Source organism: Puma concolor, chromosome B4 (genome assembly GCF_028749965.1).
Source record: "Puma concolor isolate L17-30 chromosome B4, mPumCon1.1.hap2, whole genome shotgun sequence".
NCBI classification, from domain to species: domain Eukaryota; kingdom Metazoa; phylum Chordata; class Mammalia; order Carnivora; family Felidae; genus Puma; species Puma concolor.
Genome location: NC_141673.1, coordinates 98147712 through 98166318, shown reverse-complemented (window position 1 = coordinate 98166318; position 18607 = coordinate 98147712). Strand labels below are relative to the sequence as shown.

Genomic DNA, 18607 nt, shown 5'->3' with positions numbered 1-18607 from the left:
CGATTTTATGTCTGGTTTCTTTGCTCAAACTTAGGTTTGTGATATTAATCCACCATGACATGGACAGATAGTTTAAATGAAAAAAATACCCTAAACATATGCTCAGCCTCACAAATACCAGGAAATTATAAATTGAAATGACACAAATAAACCTTTTTTTCAATTGGTGAGGATTTTATTGGGAAAACCAAGCAGATTGATAATACACTATGGTGGGGAAGTGGGGAAGCAGGAATTCTTGGACGTTGCTGTCTGCAGATATAGACGTACAGCCTCTATTGAAATATGAAATGGTCTATTAAAATGTAATGTATACACACTTCGATGCTGAAAGTACACTGCTAGACATTTACCCTACATTTACCCTATATCTATCCATGATGGTAAATGAGACTGTATTAAGTGCTATTCATTCCACCATTGTGTAACAACTGTAAACTTTTAGGACAAACCTCAATATCCATTGGAAACAACACTGGTAAATAAAGTGTTGGCACATCCATTTGGCGTATCATTTGCTGCAGCTTACAAAAATTGAGGCACCTTCTTATGTACTGGTACGAAATAAACCATGTGACATATTTTTAAGCAAAAACATAAAGAAGCAATACAACGGTTTGTAGTTGTGTAACATTTGTTTCGCCGATAGCATGCCTTTGGTGGTACTTTTCTAGAATGTCTCCAGAATACTATCAAAACTAGTTACATTTTTGCCTCTCAGATGGCAACTAGGTGCATAGGGGCCAAGATGGGGTGAGAGAATTTGTTCATCAGTTCGTACCTCTTATGTTTTCAACAATGTGAATGCATTAATCACCGATTTGAATCAAGATCTTTTATTTACTTTTTAAATGTAAAATCTTATACTCAATCAAAATGAATTTGTTTCATATTCTCTGATGACTTGGTTCTTGAAATTTCAAAAAAAAATGTATTTTTAAATGTATAATTTTGCTATTCTTGTATCCTTACTGAGAGATGTTTGAAACATCACAATCCTACATAAATCATACATAATTGACTAATCTGAGTGAAAACCCTTTGTTTTTTCTGAATACCTGTTAAAGAATGGAAATGTTAAAACGTTGATCACAGTACTTCTTTTAATTATCAGGGCCAGAGAACTCCTTTTCACAAATGTAATGGTAGAGTCTGCTACAATTAGTAGTAAAAATAATTGATGGCTTGAGGCATGCACATTTTACAGTCGGTCCACGGTGTTCTAAATTCCTGCACCAGAAAATAAATTTATTTTAGAAAGACATTTCTCAGGCAAAATTTATCACAAATTGAAAACATATGTGCACTTATATCTATGGCCATAGAAATGTTGACAGGGACATAGAGTGTTAAGATCAGGAAGCGTCATTGTATCTAAACCTAATGAAATGTTGCCAATGGACCACTGGAACTAGTGAAGAAGTACAAAGGGTAGTGTAGACTGCGAGGTAGAGGGAGTTATACATATACACTTGAAATATGCTCCTAAGACTCCTGACACGTCTGGGAAGTGATCAAATAAAGAATGTTTATTAAGTGACACACTGCAATTACATATAAACATATTTCTAAGTGCCTATAATTCAGATTGATGTGCCCAGAGCAAGCATCTCCACTGCTAGCCTCACTTTGAGCAAAAAAGGTGCTGATTTGCACTTAAAATAGAGTGCACTTTTTCTCCACTGAGCCTAATGTCTTCCACACCAAATGAAGCATTAGACTTCGGTGAAATTGGGCCATGAGCCTAAGGTACCTGGATTTTAAATGTGAAGGCTGGGCTACACTGTCCAGATAAAAACATTTCTTAGTTTTAATTTTCACCCAAATCCTCAAGAATCTGATGGGAAGTAACCATTTCAAGAAATAAAATGGAGGTGTCCCCAACTTTTTACATTCAGCTGTTGTTTCAGTAGAACTTCTTTGTAGGGGGTTCCATTGCCCTCACTGACCCTTCATGGGTTTCCTTCTGTCTCTTGAAGCACTTTTCTCGGTGATGTTTTCTGGTTATCCTCTTGTCCCCTTATCTTAACATGACCTTAAACATGAGGGTGTCCAAGGGCTCAGCCCTTAGATTCCCAAGAATCATCCCAGCCTCGCACTTGTCACACTGTCTATTCACTGCTGCACACAACATTTGCATCCCAGGCACAGACCTCTCACCTGATCAGCATGATCATCTATCACAAGGCCCATGCAACACCCCCGCACATACTTCAATGCTTTACAGTTTTCCTACCATTGTGTCTAAAACTGAATTCCAAATATGCCCTATTAACGTTAATGGGAACGTCATTCTTACCACTCCTGGACCAAAAACCTGACACCATCCCTGATTTGTCCGTCTCACAACACATCTTTGGAACAAGTATAGAATCTGGCCACATGGCCATCTCAGCTCAACAGACTGTCCAGAGTGCGTCTCCAAAGCAGGAGCCAGCTTTTGTCCCTCCTCCGCTTAAAACCCTCTAATAGCTTCTCATGACCCTCAGGAACCAATCCAAGGTCTTACATTTTTCTGATCCCCGCATGCTCTCACCGTCATTCCCTCTCTGACCTACTTCTCTCCCACCTCGTTCCCCTTGCTCCAGCATCCCAGGCCCTCTTGCTGTTTCCTCAGGAATGCTAAGGACGCTCCTACCTCTGAGTCTTGACCACAGCTGTTGTTACTGCTGGGATGCATTTGTATCAGCTAATCCACATGCCCTGCTCATTCAAGATACTGAACAACACAGGGGTGCCTGGGTGGCTCAGTGGGTTATGCATCTGACTCTTAGTTTTGGCTCAGGTCATGATTTCATGGTTTGTGAGTTTGAGCCCTGTGTTGGGCTCTGCATTGGCAGTGTGGAGTTGACTTGGGATTATTGCTCCCCTCTTTGTCTGCCCCTCCCCTGCTCACTTATGCACGCTCCCTCTCTCTCAAAAATAAAAATAAAAAATAAAAACAGATACTGTACAAACATCGGTTCTCAAGGAGTCTGTCTCTGACCCCCACATTTAAAGCAGTGAAATCTCTTCCTCTTAATTTCGTAGACAAAAGATATCTTGTGATAGAGCTAAAAGTAAGACCTCACACCACCATGTAGCTTTTATCATCCTCTAATGTGCCATGTAATTTACTTGGCATATTGGGATTGTCATCACTCATCACCTAGAGCACTATGATGTTTGCATTGGAATGTAATATCCATAAGGGTGGGACACTGTAGCGTGTTTCATTCACCACTATAGCTTCAGTGGCTAGAAGGGTGCCTCGCACATCGTGGGCCATCAATAAACAGCATGTCAAATAGCCTGTTTCTCATGGTGTCCCCCTGCTACTTAGACTCAGTTAAAACAGATCGCTTTTCTACATTTTCTGAACTCATTTCCTGGACATCAACCAACAAATCTATGTGATTTACTAATGAGACAGAGCTTCCAGAAATTATGTGGACTTCTGCTAAATAATACCATTGAAGATTTTAATGACCACGTTAGAGTGCAACATTATTAGATGACTTATTGGGATAAGCTCTTTTTTTGTTGTTGTTCTTGAATGATACCAAGAAAACAGGTACAGATGTCACTTCCAGAGAGAACTGGCTTTATAAATACAACTTTTCTTTCCTTGTTATATTTTTAACATTTCCTGCAACCGTACATGTGTACCTGCTAGTACTGTAGAACATACAAGAGAAAGATACAAAAACAAAATATCATTTTACTGTGTTTGGAAGGACCCTCCATTAAAGAACATGGAATAAATCATGCTCTTTGGGTCTACTGAGGTCTCAGATTTGCATTCAGTTGCCTATCTAAGAAGCGAGATCAAAGGGAATTAAAGATATTCCCTAAGTCCCCAAGGATCTGTTCCTCTTGTTCACCAATAATCTACCAATCAGTTACTAAGCAGGAAAGAGGGCAGGAAGATGGTGAAATAAAAACTTACAGACTCTGAGATACGATTGAGCCATCCAGCCACTTTCGGGGATTCTTGGGTCCTACCTTTAATCCAATCCAATAATTGTATGTTATTTTTGATTGAATGAAGATCTGTGTGTAAACCAGAATAATTAGGATTATTCACAACATCAATGAAAATGCCTTACCCACAGAGGACTCCTAAAATACTGAGCATTTAGATCTCCAAATGCCACTATGATAAATGAAGGAGGCGGGCTAATTTCTCCATGGGGCAGAGAAGACATTGAAATGGAAATGCTTCAGTGAAGGAATCACTCAATTCTTGGTGACTGGATGAAAAATATACAGAAAGGGAGACAATGAACTTTAAAAATATCTCCATGTATGATGAAGTAGATAGGTAAATATGACTGCACTAAACCTGGAACTTCTCTTCATAAGACATCTTCTTCTTCTCTTCTCTAAGACACCTTAGAGATTGTATAATACAAGCTTCAAATATGGAGATATCTGCAATAATTTAAAGAACAAATACATGTTTCTAGAAATCAACAAGAAAACAAAATTATCCAATAAGAAAAAATGGACAAAAAAATGAGAACATATTTCAAATAAATAAGGCATCATCTCAGTTGGTTGTGTCCAACTTCGGCTCAGGTCATGATCTCCTGGTTCCTGAGTTCAAGCCCCACCTTGGGCTCTGTGCTGACAGCTCAGAGCCTGGAGTTTGCTTTGAATTCTGTGTGTGTGTGTGTGTGTGTGTGTGTGTGTGTGTGTGTCTGCCCCTTCCCCACTCAAACTCTGTGTCTCTCAAAAATAAACTTAAAAAAAGTTGTTCAAGTAAATAAGGAATATAGCCATATGTATAGAAAGGTACCAAGCTCACTAGAGATCAGAAAAGTGCATATCAGAGCACCTGAGTGGCTCAGCTGGTTAAGCATCTGGCTCTTGATTTCAGCTTAGGTCATAGTCTCATGATTTTTGAGATTGAGCCCCACATCAGGCTCTGCGCTGACAGTGCACAGCCTGCTTGAGATTCTCTCTCTCTCTTTCTCTCTCTGACCCTCTCTTAAGCTCTCTCTTTCTCTTTCTCCCTCTCAAAATAAGTAAACATTTTAAAAACGCAATTCAATTCCACAAGGATATATCTTACAACTATTCAAGTGGCAGAAATTAAAATTAACACCAAGTTTGTGTGATGATAGAGATCGAACTTATCTTTTAAGCTGTTGCTCAAATCATATCGAAAAATAATTTAGAACTATCGTATAAAATTAAACTGTTACAAACATTGCCCAGTGATTCCACTCCTAGGATAAATAGAAGTGAGGACACACAGAACAATTTTTCACAGAAGCGTGTCTAAGCATGTTTAATGAAGGAATATTCATAACAACAAAAGGTGGAAACAACCCAGATTCCCATCATCTAGAGAATGGATGAAGTATATCCACACTGTGGAATATTATATGGCAGTGAAAAATGAAGAAACTATACCTACATGTTAACACAGCATTTCCCACTTATTTGCTTTGTGCCCTTAAGCAAATAAAACTTCTTTGAACGTTTTCTTATCTATACAGTGGGAATCCTTATCTCTTTTAAGATTTTGTGGACTGGATAATGTATGCAGTCTCTAAAATATCTTTAACATAAAAATACTGTAAGTTATTTGTAATCATTATTCCAATTGACGTATTTTATTTCCTTCAAATGTTTCCTATGGATGCAAATGTGAAGCAACAAATTAATGTTCTTTCCTAAAATGAATGTAATCTAATCATCCTCCCTCTTTCTCCTCTCAAACACACACACACACACACACACACACACACACACACACATGCATGCACACACACACCAATTTTTTTTTCACTGTAACTGTGTAAGAAAAAATTTTAATACAGTATGTTTAAATGCCTAAGGAAAATGGATGGGTATTATATAAACATGACAAATACATGCTTTATCATTTCTAGGTCTCTGAAGAAACACTAAAACTATTCTTTGATTCTTTTACTCACATAATTTTGCTAGATCTTAGAGGTACACAGAAATGTATCAAACGCAATCTCAGTTTTCAGTATCAAGGGATTTAAGCCACTGTTTTCATCACACTCTTAGGCTTTACAAAGCAGCAAAACATAGGAAATCCTAAACTATCAGTGTAAGAGTAATGCTGTTCTACAGCAAAGTCTCTCACAGGTCTGTATAGTATATCAGCAGTCCAGTTCAGACACTGAAAGCCAGGCTATCACAATGAGGTAATAGACTATGAAACTCAGATTTTGCTCTGATCAATGGCAAAAGTCTCAATAAATTTCAAAGGCTGTAGATTAGTTCATGGAAATGCAAGGAGAACAGGTATAAGAAGAAGCTTCATTGAAACTCTGAAGTCCAGGGGCGCCTGGGTGGCTCAGTCGGTTAAGCCTTCAACTTTGGCTCAGGTTATGATCTCACGGTCCGTGAGTTAAAGCCCTGCGTCGGGCTCTGTGCTGACATCTTAGAGCCCGGAGCCTGCTTCAGATTCTGTGTCTGTCTCTCTCTCTGACCCTTCCTCGCTTACACTCTATCTCTCTCTCTCCTTCAAAAATGAAACAGTGAAACTCTGAAGTCCAGAAACTTCAGTGGCAGGACTAAAACTGAAGAAAACTGGATTGGAAATTACAAGGGAAATATGGATAATAAATGTTAATTTCTGAGTGAAAAATCTCAGATCATTTAGGAATTGATAGAGGACAACTGAGGTTTAAATTAATCAAGGTACTTATAAGCTGTAGCTGGATTTTTTTTAATTTGTTTGAATCCATATGCTGTTACCTAACTCATTTGTTTCCAACAGTTAAAAGGTATTCATTCATATTATTATTTTAATAAGAGTTTTATAAATAAGAAAATATAGAAGTTTTTTTGTTTGTTTTGTTTTGTTTTGTTTGTTTTTTTAAGTAAGGCCCAGACGTGGGGCTTGAACTCACAACCCGAAGATCAAGAGTCAAATACCCTACCAACTGAGGCAGCCAGGCACTCCTGAGTGTTGTCTTTTCTTTAACATAGGGTTTTTAACTTATCCTTCACAAGATACTAATAGAAATAATATTGCTATGAATAATTAGTGTAACTGGAATCAGTGCCTAAATGGAATCACTAGAAGGAAATCATCAGAATCCATTCGATTGACTTTATATTCCCAAACTACATAAGGAATAGCAATGTGATCTAAATTTTTCTCTTCTAGAAAAGAGATGTTTCCTCTGTCATTCTGGATTATAAGTAAAAGAAAAGTACATTTTTTAAATTTTTTTAGCTTGTATTCATTTTTGAGGGAAAGAGAAAGAGTGTGAGTGGAGGAGGAACAGAGAGAGAGGGAGACACAGAATTTGAAGCAGGCTCCAGGCTCCAAGCTGTCAGCACAGAGCCCAATGAGAGGCTTGAACTCATGAACTGTGGGATCAAGACCTGAGCCAAAGTTGGCCACTTAACCAACTGAGCCATCCAGGCATCCCACCCCCCAAAAAAAATACGTTTTTAAACAATCATTGCAACTACATTCAATCTCTTTATTTTTCATCCTTTTTTCTCATGGCTATGAAAATGAGTCTCATCTTGCCTTAAAAGTCTCATCTTGCTGTGCCTGGGTGGCTCAATCGGTTAGCGTCCAACTTCAGCTCAGGTCATGTTCTCTCACTTTGTCAGTTCGAGCCCGCGTCTGGCTCTGTGCTGACAGCGCAGAGCCTGGAGCCTCCTTCAAGTTCTGTGTCCCTGTCTCTGCCCCTCTCCCCCCTCTTAAAAATAAATAAACATTAAAAAAAGTTTAAGAAGTGTGATCAGTCCCAAGGCTCCTGGGTGGCTCAATCAGTTAAGCCGACTTCAACTCAGGTTATAATCTCACACTTGTGAGTTTGAGCCCCTTGAGCTCTGCACCGATACTGACAGCCTGCTTGGGATTCTCGCTCTCTGCCCCTCCCCCACTCACACCGTCTCTCACTCAAAATAAATAAGCTTAAAAAAAAAAAAAGTGTGATCAGTCCCAAATACTGATGAAGGACCAGAACCGAGTACAATACGAAATTGTCTCCTTCAGGCTGATTTTTCTTTCGCCCTGTATGAGCTCTGAGAAGCTAAATACTGAACTCTCTGAAGTATACTAAAAAGGGAAGATGTGACACCTAGACTAAAAAGACTGAAAAACATCTCACATCACCATTTCCCTGGCTGAAAACGATGGTTCTTCCAGGTCTCTGTTACACCAGGTCTCTGTCTCCTCCTCGGCAGAGACATCTGCACCAGTTAACAAGTGCTTCCAAACAAAGTGGCCAAATTATACCGGAGGCAATTGTAACAATTATCCTAGCTCAAGACATACAAATTTCCCAGAAAGCATTTACTCAGGTTTAGTAGAGTAGACATACTTGCTCCTCTTTAGTATCAATCTTCACGAGACTAGACTGCAGATCTTGGCATGCCACCTTGCTCCTCTCCCAAGTTTCCTCTTCTTTTGAAAAGTGGTAACAGCTTTTTCGACAACAGTACCATTTTCCTTGAAATGTGTCATTGTCTTCATTCCATAATCATGGGTTAGAAAACAATATTGTTAAAATGCCGATACTACCCAAAGCAATCTACATATTCAATGCAATCCCTATCAAAATAACACCAACAGGGGCGCCTGGGTGGCGCAGTCGGTTAAGCGTCCGACTTCAGCCAGGTCACGATCTCGCGGTCCGTGAGTTCGAGCCCCGCGTCAGGCTCTGGGCTGATGGCTCAGAGCCTGGAGCCTGTTTCCGATTCTGTGTCTCCCTCTCTCTCTGCCCCTCCCCCATTCATGCTCTGTGTCTCTCTGTCCCAAAAATAAATAAACGTTGAAAAAAAAAATAAATAAATAAATTTAAAAAAAAAACAAAATAACACCAACATTCTTCACAGAGAGAGAACAAACAATCCTAACATTTGTATGGAACCCGAAAAGACCCAGAATAGTCAAAGGAATATTTAAAAAGAAAACCAAAGCTGGAGGCATCATAATTCCAGACTTCATGCTGTATTACAAAGTTGTTTTCATCAAACATTACGGTACTGACACAAAAACAGACACATAGATCAATGGAACAGAACAGAGAACCCAGAAATGGACCCACAAATGTATGACCAACTCATCTTGGACAAAGCAGGCATAGAAACTACAGTGGAAAAAGACAGTCTCATCAGCAAATGGTGTTGGGAAAACTGGACAGCGACATGCAGAATGAACCTGGACCACTTTTTGACACCATACATAAAAATGAACTCAAATGGATGAGATGCATAAGACAGGAAACCATCAAAATCCTCGAGGAGAAAACAGGCAACAACCTCTCTGACTTCGGCCATAGAAACTTCTTACTAGACATGTCTCCAGAAGCAAGGGAAATAAAAGCAAAAATGCACTATTGGGACCTCATCAAGGTAAAAAGATTCTGCACAGTGAAGGAAAGCATCCACAAAACGAAAAGGCAACTGACAGAATGGGAGAAGATATTGGCAAATGACATATCAGATAAAGGGCTAGTATCCAAAGTCTATAAAGAACTTATCAAACTCAACACCCAAAAAAACAAATAATCCAGTGAAGAAATGGACAAAAGATGTGAACACACACTTTTCCAAAGAAGACATCAGATGACTGACAGTCACATGAAAAGATGCTCCACATCACTCATCATCAGGGAAATACAAATCAAAACCACAATGAGATACCACCTCACACCTGTCAGAATGGCTAAAATGAGCAATTCAGGCAACAACAGATGTTGGCAATGTGGAAAAAGGGGAACCCTTTTGCACTGCTGGTGGGAATGCACACTGGGGCAGCCACTGGAGAACAGTATGGAGGTTCCTCAAAAAAATTAAAAATAGAACTACCCTATGACCCAACAACTGCACTACTAGGTGTTTATCCAAAGGAAACAAAAATGCTGAAGGGGAACGTGCACCCAATGTTTATAGCAGCACTATCAACAATAGCCAAATTGTGGAAATGGACCAAATGTCCATCGATGAATGGATAAAGATGTGGTATATATACATATATATATATATATATATATATATATATATATATATATATATATATGTGTGTGTGTGTGTGTGTGTATACACACACACACACATATATATACACACACATGTATATAATGAAATATTAGCCATCAAAAAGAATTAAATCTTGCTATTTGCAGCAATGTGGATGAAACTAGAGTGTATTATGCTAAGCAAAATAAGTCAATCAAAGACAAGTATCATATGATTTCACTCAATGTGGAATTTAAGAAACACAACAGATGAACATAGGGGAAGAGAAGAAAAATAAGATAAAAAACAGAGAGGGAGGCAAACCATAAGAGATATTTCAATGCAGAGAACAAACTGAGGGTCACTGGAGGGGTTTGGGTGGGGAGATGGGCTAAATTGGTGAATGGCATTAAGGAGGGCACTTAGGATGTGCACTGGGTGTTACATATGTACATGATGAATCACTAAATTCTGTTCCTGAAACCATTACTACACTGTATGTTAACTAGCTTGGATTTAAATAAAAGAAAAATGAAAAAAAAAAGGAATGCGTCATGGTCTTTATCTTAAAACAAAAGCCGCATGATCCTCAACCACGAGACAACTTAGAGACCTTTCCTTTCCCTGTATTTCTTCCTTACTTCACACTGAATGATGAAAAAATAGGTGGTTTTCCTGTATCCCAAAAGTCTGTTGGGAATAGCTTTTGGCCAAACTGTGGGGCCAAAGATCATCTCTCAGACCTCAGACCATTGCTCGGATTACACTGAGAAATCATGACTTCCCAACTACAGATACACTGCTCCAATACGAAGCAGTTCTCCCTTCAGGAGAAATCCACCAAAGTGAATATAAGAGAATGGTATTAATTCCAAGGGATCTATATTGGAGAAAATTCATCACAGGCATAAATCACTCAATCAAATCAAAATGACTTTGTGAAAGGCAACAGTTCAATTAGCTATAATAAAGAAAATGGATTTGATTTTTTTTTTTTAATTTTTTTTTTTTTTCAACGTTTATTTATTTTTGGGATAGAGAGAGACAGAGCATGAACGGGGGAGGGGCAGAGAGAGGGAGACATAGAATCGGAAACAGGCTCCAGGCTCTGAGCCATCAGCCCAGAGCCTGACGCGGGGCTCGAACTCACGGACCGCGAGATCGTGACCTGGCTGAAGTCGGACGCTCAACCGACTGCGCCACCCAGGCGCCCCAGGATTTGATTTTTTAAAAAGGTAAGCAAAATTAAAGAACCTAACTAAGTTCAATGTAAAGTTTTAAAGTTATATATCAAAATGGGATCATTTTGACATATGGGATCATTCCATGGGAAAAAAATCTGTAAACTACTAGTGTAATTATTCAGTACATACCTGTACTGAATTGATTACAGTGAATTGAGTGATCTCCAACTTCTGCTAAGGAAGCATTTTTTTCTTCTGTTTTTTTCATATCCTGCCTGGTGGCACCAGAATACCTATGAAAAACTTCAATTCATATTATAAAATTAAGGTCTTGAATGCTTGTAATAAATCACTTTATTATAATCACTCTAATTCTAAATGGCATAGTGAATGTTGCTGATTAAATGAAAGTACAATCAGAGAAAATGTTACGTTAAAATATGTTGAAGTGTCAATGGGGCGCCTGGGTGGCTTAGTCGGTTAAGTGTCCAATTTTGGCTCAGGTCATGATCTCACGATCCATGAGTTCGAGCCCAGCGTCGGGCTCTGTGCTGACAGCCCGAAGCCGCCTTTGGATCCTCTTGCCGCCTCTCTCCTTCTGCCCACCCCCACTCTCCTGTGTTCTCTCTATCTCTCTCTCAGAAATAAATTAAAGACATTAAAAAAAAAAAAAAAAGCGAGAGAGAGAGAGAGATTAAGACCTCAAGTACCTAAATACTACCATTTCTTGTGACTAACCAATTCCCTTGTCCTTTCCTTTTTGTCTATCCAAGGACACATGATATAGAACTAATTTTGGCAGGACCTCTAAGAAGATTGCAACATGGTATTCATGCGCCTCTAAAAATAGTCAACTTCACTGGGGCTCCTGGCTGGCTCAGTCCATAGAGCAAGCCACGCTTGACCTCAGGGTCATGGGGGTTGGGTGTGGGGCCTCCTTGAAAAATAAAAACAAAAATTTTAAATATACAGAAATGGCCAATTTTGGAACACAAGTTTCTGCAACTCAAATGACAAAAATCACAAAACTGTACACATACAAACTAATGCTGACCAACGCTTACAGTTTGCTTCACCATTTCACCACTCAATATTACTCAGTATAGTTACTGAGTCACACTCTTTTCTCAATTCAACAGCTATTTCAAGTATTTATACTTTGTCTAAATTATCTGGTGCACCTCCTTGCCCCTTCCTCTCAGAACATGGCCTCATCTGCTCCTTTGCATGGAAACAGTCACCAGCAAGGATACCTTCTCCTCACCTTCCTGCACCTCCTCCTATAGATACACAGGTATCTATCACTCTACCCCAGAAAAAAATGTGCTTTGCATTGAACAAGTATGAAACTCTCACCCCTGCTCTGGATTTCATCCCCGATCGAATCTTTGGTGATCTTGATCTCCTACTGTCATTTTCTCTCTTGAACCCTCCACAGTTTCCTTCTCATGGTTCCCTTCTCTTGCATATGACCATCTCAAGTCAGCTTTCCCACAAAGTTCCTGTCCTTTCTTTTTCATATTTTTTGTAACAGAGTTATTTTCTTTGCTGTCATTTTGGGTGTTAGCATAAGATTATTCACATTCCTCCATTCATGAGACACTTACCACATTGCTCTCAGAACTGGTTTTTCTTCCTTAGTTAGCAAGTTGTTAGCTACCCCAAATTGTAGCCAGGACCTTAAGCATTACATTTATTTACTTTGGTAGTCATTTCATCTCATCTCCCTACTTCTCTCACATGCTGTAACTAATGCACATTTCAATTACTCCCTTCATACGTTTTACATACAGTATTATTCCTTCTTTATGTACTGATTCATTTTTAACTATTTCAGCTGATAAAAATGTATCAGGACATACACATATATGTTTGTGCTCTTGCCTTTTTTTTCCATTTCATATGCTTTTGCTGAAATTCATGCATACTGTTGGATACCATGGTCGTTGTTTTGACTGTTGCATAAATTCCATTGGTAAATCAATTGCAGAGATCTCATTTACTCTCCCATTAATGATCTTTTGAGTGGTTGTGAGATGTTCGATGTTGTGAATGGCACTGCTACAAACTGTTCTGTAGATGTTCATTTCTGTGTATGTGCAAGTATATCCGTTGGATATACACTTAGGGTGAGAATTACTGAATCATGTTGAGTTTTAGAAGATAGTACCAAACTGACAACGTGCTTGTATCAGGTTATACTCCCTTTAACAATGTTCGAGATCGTATAGATCCACTTATTTACAAGGCTTGGTAAATGTTTCACTTAGTCATAATTGAAAAAATACTTTTCTGTATTCACTGTCTCTGCTTCCTAATGTGTGAATGAGTTTTAGCCATCACAGTCAGGCTTTGACCATACCCACTATCCTACTGGAGCTACTCTAGAAAATATCATTTTGGCCTCTCTCGCCAAATTTAATAAGCTTACTTCTAGCCATTATAATACCTGATCCTCCCGTACTATTTGGAACCCTTGACTATCTTTGCCTTCTCTCCATGATAGCATAATGTTTTGGACTCCCACCTACTTGTTTAACCAAGCATCATGGTTTTTCACTGTTTTTACTCATCTTTTACCTCCAGCTAAATGTTGATTTATCCTACGATCCCCCGCCTCACCCTTGTTCTTCTAGCCTAATCTACTCTCCCTGGTTTCACAAGGTAGAGCATGGTCCAGCTTCTGCTTTCCTCTATGATATCTTCCAGTATCTTTCATCCAGGCATCTTCCTTGATCTCCAGACTTTTAATACCACCGTGTACGTGCTGATGGTCTGTGTCTGCTGTTAAAACCCACTCTAACACACAAGACCAATCTCATTCTCTCTGGTCATCTCCACTGATATATCCAAGCACCTCACTCCTTACCATTATTAGCACACCTATGCAAACACCAAACCATACTTAGTGTTCTTCTTGTGTTCTCTGTAATATTTAGTGGAATACATTCACCAAGGTGTGTAAGCCTCATGTCAAATGGTATCACTGATTCAAATGTCTCCCTCATGCACTCATATTCTAGCAATTCTTCTTATTAAAGATTTCTCATAAATGGTGCCTACCCTTCATTACTTCTTCATAACACTAATTCAGTCATTCTAACTAACCCTGATTCCTGAAACATCCTGTTATCTTCTCCCTCCACCTACTTGGTTGAGATTGACCTTTTCCCAAATCCCTATCGCCTCATGGGACAGGAGTCATGTTTTTCCCTCACATAAAACCTTTCAGTGGTTTCTTTTGTTTTTAGAACAAATCTAAAATTTCTTAAGATATTAAAATTATCAAAACGTGCATACCTAGGCAAACCTATTTATAGCTACTTCTTAATTCTCCTAAAGCATCCAGTTCTTTGGTTCTTGTTTTCTATGCCTGGATAAGTAGTCTCTCTACCCCACGCTTCCTGATTGAGTCCTACCTATCCTTTACATCATATCAATTATTATCTCCTGGAGGAAAGTTTTCTGGCCCTCAGCATGAAATATTCTATTCAGCTGATATCTTGAAGCCATTACCCCAGCACTAATAATATTTTATTTTAAAAACTGCTTTGTTTACAGGGCACCTGGGAGGCTGTCAGCCAAGTGTCTGACTTCGGCTCAGGTCTTGATCTTAGGGCTCATGATTTCCAGCTGCTCATCAGGCTCCCTGCTGTCAGCACCGGGCCCACTTAGTATCTTCTGCCTTCCTCTCTTTCTGCCCCCGACCCAGGCTCATGCTCTCTCTCTCTCTGTCTCTCTCTCTCTCTCTCAAAAATAACTAAGACATTAAAAATAAATGGGAGTGCCTGGGTGGCTCAGTCAGTTAAGCATATGACTTCTGCTCAGGTCACGATCTCACGGTTGATGAGTTTGAGCTCAGCACCGGGTTTTGCACTGGTGGTGAGGAGCCTGCTTGGGATTTTCTCTCTCCCCATCTCTCTCTGCCCCTCTCCCATTTGCATGCTCCCTCTCTCTCTCAAAAGTAAATAAATAAATAAATAAATAAATAAATAAACCTCATCTTTAAAAAATATATAACTGTTTCATTTAAAAAAAAATCTTCCCCTATAAACTGAGCTCATTAAGTGCTGACTTTTTAAAATTGCTGTACCTTTAGTATCTATCATATATAGGCCCTGACCCAGAAAGATCCTCGAAATTGTTGCTGAATTCATGAGCCAAAGGATTAAAAAATCAGGAAGAAGATATTTAAAAAGCATTGTATATAAATTTTTAACAATCGATGTGAAAAATATAAAAAGTGATATAAAAATAGATCAACCTTATATTCCTCTGTGATTTAAGCAGTATTGCAGTATGATAAGGAGTGTAATACTCAAAGAAAGATTTTTCCAATTCTCTGCTCATATGGAAAACTTCCTCCTTCACAAAATATAAAGATGAATATATATGTAAACCTCACTGTACATTTCAGCAAAATTTTGTGCCATTACAGCCATGACATACACTATTTCGTGCGGTATAAAAGCTAAGTGATGGCAAAATAGCAAAATCATCGTCATCGATATTATAAACACCATCATGATTACTAACATTTCTATAGGACTCTATAGTTTACAAAGGCTCAGCAGAAGTTCAGTTATGGTATCTCATTTTTCACTCTAGCTCATTGTTCTCATAAAAAAAAAAAAAACATGTGTGTGCCCGATACTCACGCATATATCTCAAGCCTGTGCTTGCCAGCAGGAGGAAAAAACATGTAACTCCCAGGGTTAATGCAACCTTACGCTGTGGAAATTCTGTACAGATTCAGAAAGCAAAATATATAGTAAGCATTGAGCTTAGGAAAGCCCTCAGAGTTGGAACAAAATGGAAATTCATTCTGGAATTGGAAATGAATATCCCTTTTTACTGTGATTACAAATATCCTTGAATTTTACATTTACATATACCCCTTGATCTCTGAAGAACCGGACAAATAACGTCAAATATACAGAAACCCAATTATCATGATTTCACTTCTTCTTACTTGAAATCATATTTTCACAAAATAGGAAAGCAAACAAAAAACTTTACCTCTCCTTTCATCCTTTGAACATCTTTCGTCCATCTGTCTCCTTGAAACGGGTGATATCAGATTCGTGCACGTCGCTCTCTACTCGCTCATTTTTGAGGACTGTAGGCAAAGAACACAGTTCGAATCCTGTGCAATGTGGCCTGAGGCATTAAAATGGCAATATTTATCATTACGTAACAGGGACAGCTAAATGAATGATAAGCATGATCATCTGAAATAAACAGGTTAAAGCAAGTATCTGGGAATATCAGGGAAATTTTTTTTTCATCTTTGTAATGCCTTACAACAGAGATTCTACACAATTAAATAATGGTCCATGACCATTTATGAGCTTGTTATGTTAAGCATTCACTTCTTTCAAAGCATTGAATTCATGGCCAAAATTTAATAATTGATATATTCCATACTCACCTAAACCTCTAGGCTTATATCACCTTTTGAAAATTATTTTTGATCACTTAGTGCCTGTGTTATGCCCAAATGGCAATTATATTGACACCAAATAGAGTAAGCCCTTCTTACTAAGGACACACACACACCAATTTGACCAACAATGCGCCTGCCACATAGCTTCTGTCAGACCCTGCTCATTCATTCATATTATCCCTTGAACTTTAGAGTCAGCGGATCATGACTCCTTTTTCAAGTATGAGGAAAATATGAAAATCATGAGATTCAAGGAAAGGGAGTTTAGGAAGTAACATTAAATGAGGGAAGCATGACTTATAATTCATGGTGATTGATTTCTTTTCTGTTTGTGGATGAGGAAAACTGAGCTTAAAGGAATATATATAGTATTCCCAATGTCAGACTGTAAATGATACTCTTTAGTTAAAATAAACTTATATTATATATATAAATAAACATGCATAAAATATTTTAAATGATAGTCTAGTTCAAGTAAATTTATGTCAAAATATTATGTTATATTTAAAAGGGAAATATATACTCAGTTCAAGTATATATGTCATAAAAATAGCTTATTTATATTTATCCAAAAATATGATCCTTCACCTACACTTGGCTTATAGAAAATATTTTCACAAAAAATACATAATAATCTCTCTCCCCTAGAAATAAAATACACAGTGATTAAAGAGGAGAAAACATTTTCCCCTAAAGAATATTTTTGGTAACTGTAGAAAGAATCAGATAACTGTTTTTCCTCAATAGATATGATTTTTGGATTTTTAAAATATCTTAATATTTCACCATTTAATTACATTATACTGTCAGGAAACTTGAAAAATCATCAAATAATGATAAAATGTATACACATTGTCATTTGTTTTTCAAGAAATATTCCCTCTACAAAAGTGCCAAATTATATATCTTGTCTTAAGGTCGTGTATTCCTAGCTAACCGGTTTTTGTTTAGTAGTATTTTAATTGACTATCTGTATAACAAAATAATAAGAAACTAAACTTGGAAATATAAAGCTGGATTTATTTTGCTAGAAAAATACTCCTATTGTCAAAGCATCAAACTTTTTTGTTACACTTAACTGAAAGAAGAGAGAATTCAACCTTTGGATAGTTCATTGCTAATCAGTTAGGTAGCACCCATAGAGATAAGAGGGGGAAAATCACAGATTTATACTGTCTAAAAAAGAATCACATACTCCTTAAAACACCTCAGGATTAAAAAAAAAATCATATTCTGCATCAGAAATATTCTGATCCACTCCTTTCCTCATTTGCAGAATAAAGTTAACGTTCGATATGGATTAACACGGATCCAGGAGTCAGTTCTTGGGGCAACAATGCAAAGCCCTCCCAACTTTGTCCACAGCTTTCCCATAGCAAATGCTACTTTATCCTTCTCTGCTGGACAATGTGACATCACAGGCACGGGTCACCCAACCTCGCTGGCTGCAATACCTCATCCATACCTGGGATTTCACAGCCGGAAAAGAGCTTGGTCAGGATCACAGCTACGATGATGTGCTGGCTCTGGGGGCCTTTCACCTCTGCTTTGACTCCAGAAGGTACTAGTTGACGTGCTTGACTGACTCTCAGAGAGACCGTGTCAGGAGAAAGATAGCCGATGGCCATGTGACCATAGATACTCCCCCACATGGTTTCCACTGGCATCCGGGTCTCCTTTACTCCTGCACTCTGTGTCAGACAGGAGTCCTAGAGACCTCAAATGTTGAAGTTTGCAGACATTCTGTGGATCAGTACAAACCTGAGCTTTAGCAGTTACCTTGAAGCATAAAAACAAAAAGGCATTCTCAAAATCTCATGAGGTTCGGAAATGCTTAACAATAAATGTAAAAATTTATAAAAATAAAAAGGGAAATATCCACATTCAACTTGACATGGTTTTTTTCTTTTTACAAAATGAAGGTAAATTACCAATTATTTTTACTATTTATATATATAAATAAATATTATAAATTGTGTATACACTTTGGACTCTGTTTTTAACAAACATCCTAAGGATAGCCATA

The 18607-nt window shown here is 38.2% G+C and overlaps 1 protein-coding gene across 2 annotated transcripts; it reads right to left on the bottom strand.

The window, feature by feature from the left end:
* Nucleotides 1-278: 278 nt before the first annotated feature.
* LOC147579321 (C-type lectin domain family 2 member B-like) lies at nucleotides 279-18335 on the bottom strand. Of its 2 annotated transcripts, XM_086714085.1 has the most exons (7): nucleotides 18047-18335; nucleotides 16155-16254; nucleotides 15794-15877; nucleotides 11325-11438; nucleotides 8313-8458; nucleotides 3929-4032; nucleotides 279-1230 (listed from the first exon to the last, which is right to left on the bottom strand). In XM_086714085.1, exons 2-7 carry the CDS (start codon nucleotides 16186-16188, stop codon nucleotides 1104-1106), a joined length of 609 nt encoding a protein of 202 aa, XP_086570211.1. In that variant the 5' UTR covers nucleotides 16189-16254; nucleotides 18047-18335; the 3' UTR covers nucleotides 279-1103. The 2 variants fall into 2 exon arrangements, with proteins under 2 accessions (XP_086570211.1, XP_086570212.1); XM_086714086.1 differs by lacking the exon at nucleotides 18047-18335 and having other exon boundaries at nucleotides 16155-16292.
* Between the last annotated feature and the right edge of the window lie 272 nt (nucleotides 18336-18607).

Excerpts from the sequence above, each read along its gene's own strand:
- LOC147579321 (XM_086714085.1), bottom strand. The coding sequence starts at position 16,188 with ATGGACGAAAGATGTTCAAAGGATGAAAGGAGAG. Across the intron at positions 15,878-16,154 it reads TTCAAAGGATGAAAGGAGAG|AATTTCCACAGCGTAAGGTT; the intron begins GTAAAGTTTTTT and ends GAATCTGTACAG. Across the intron at positions 8,459-11,324 it reads CTGTAATCAATTCAGTACAG|ACAATGACACATTTCAAGGA; the intron begins GTATGTACTGAA and ends TATGGAATGAAG.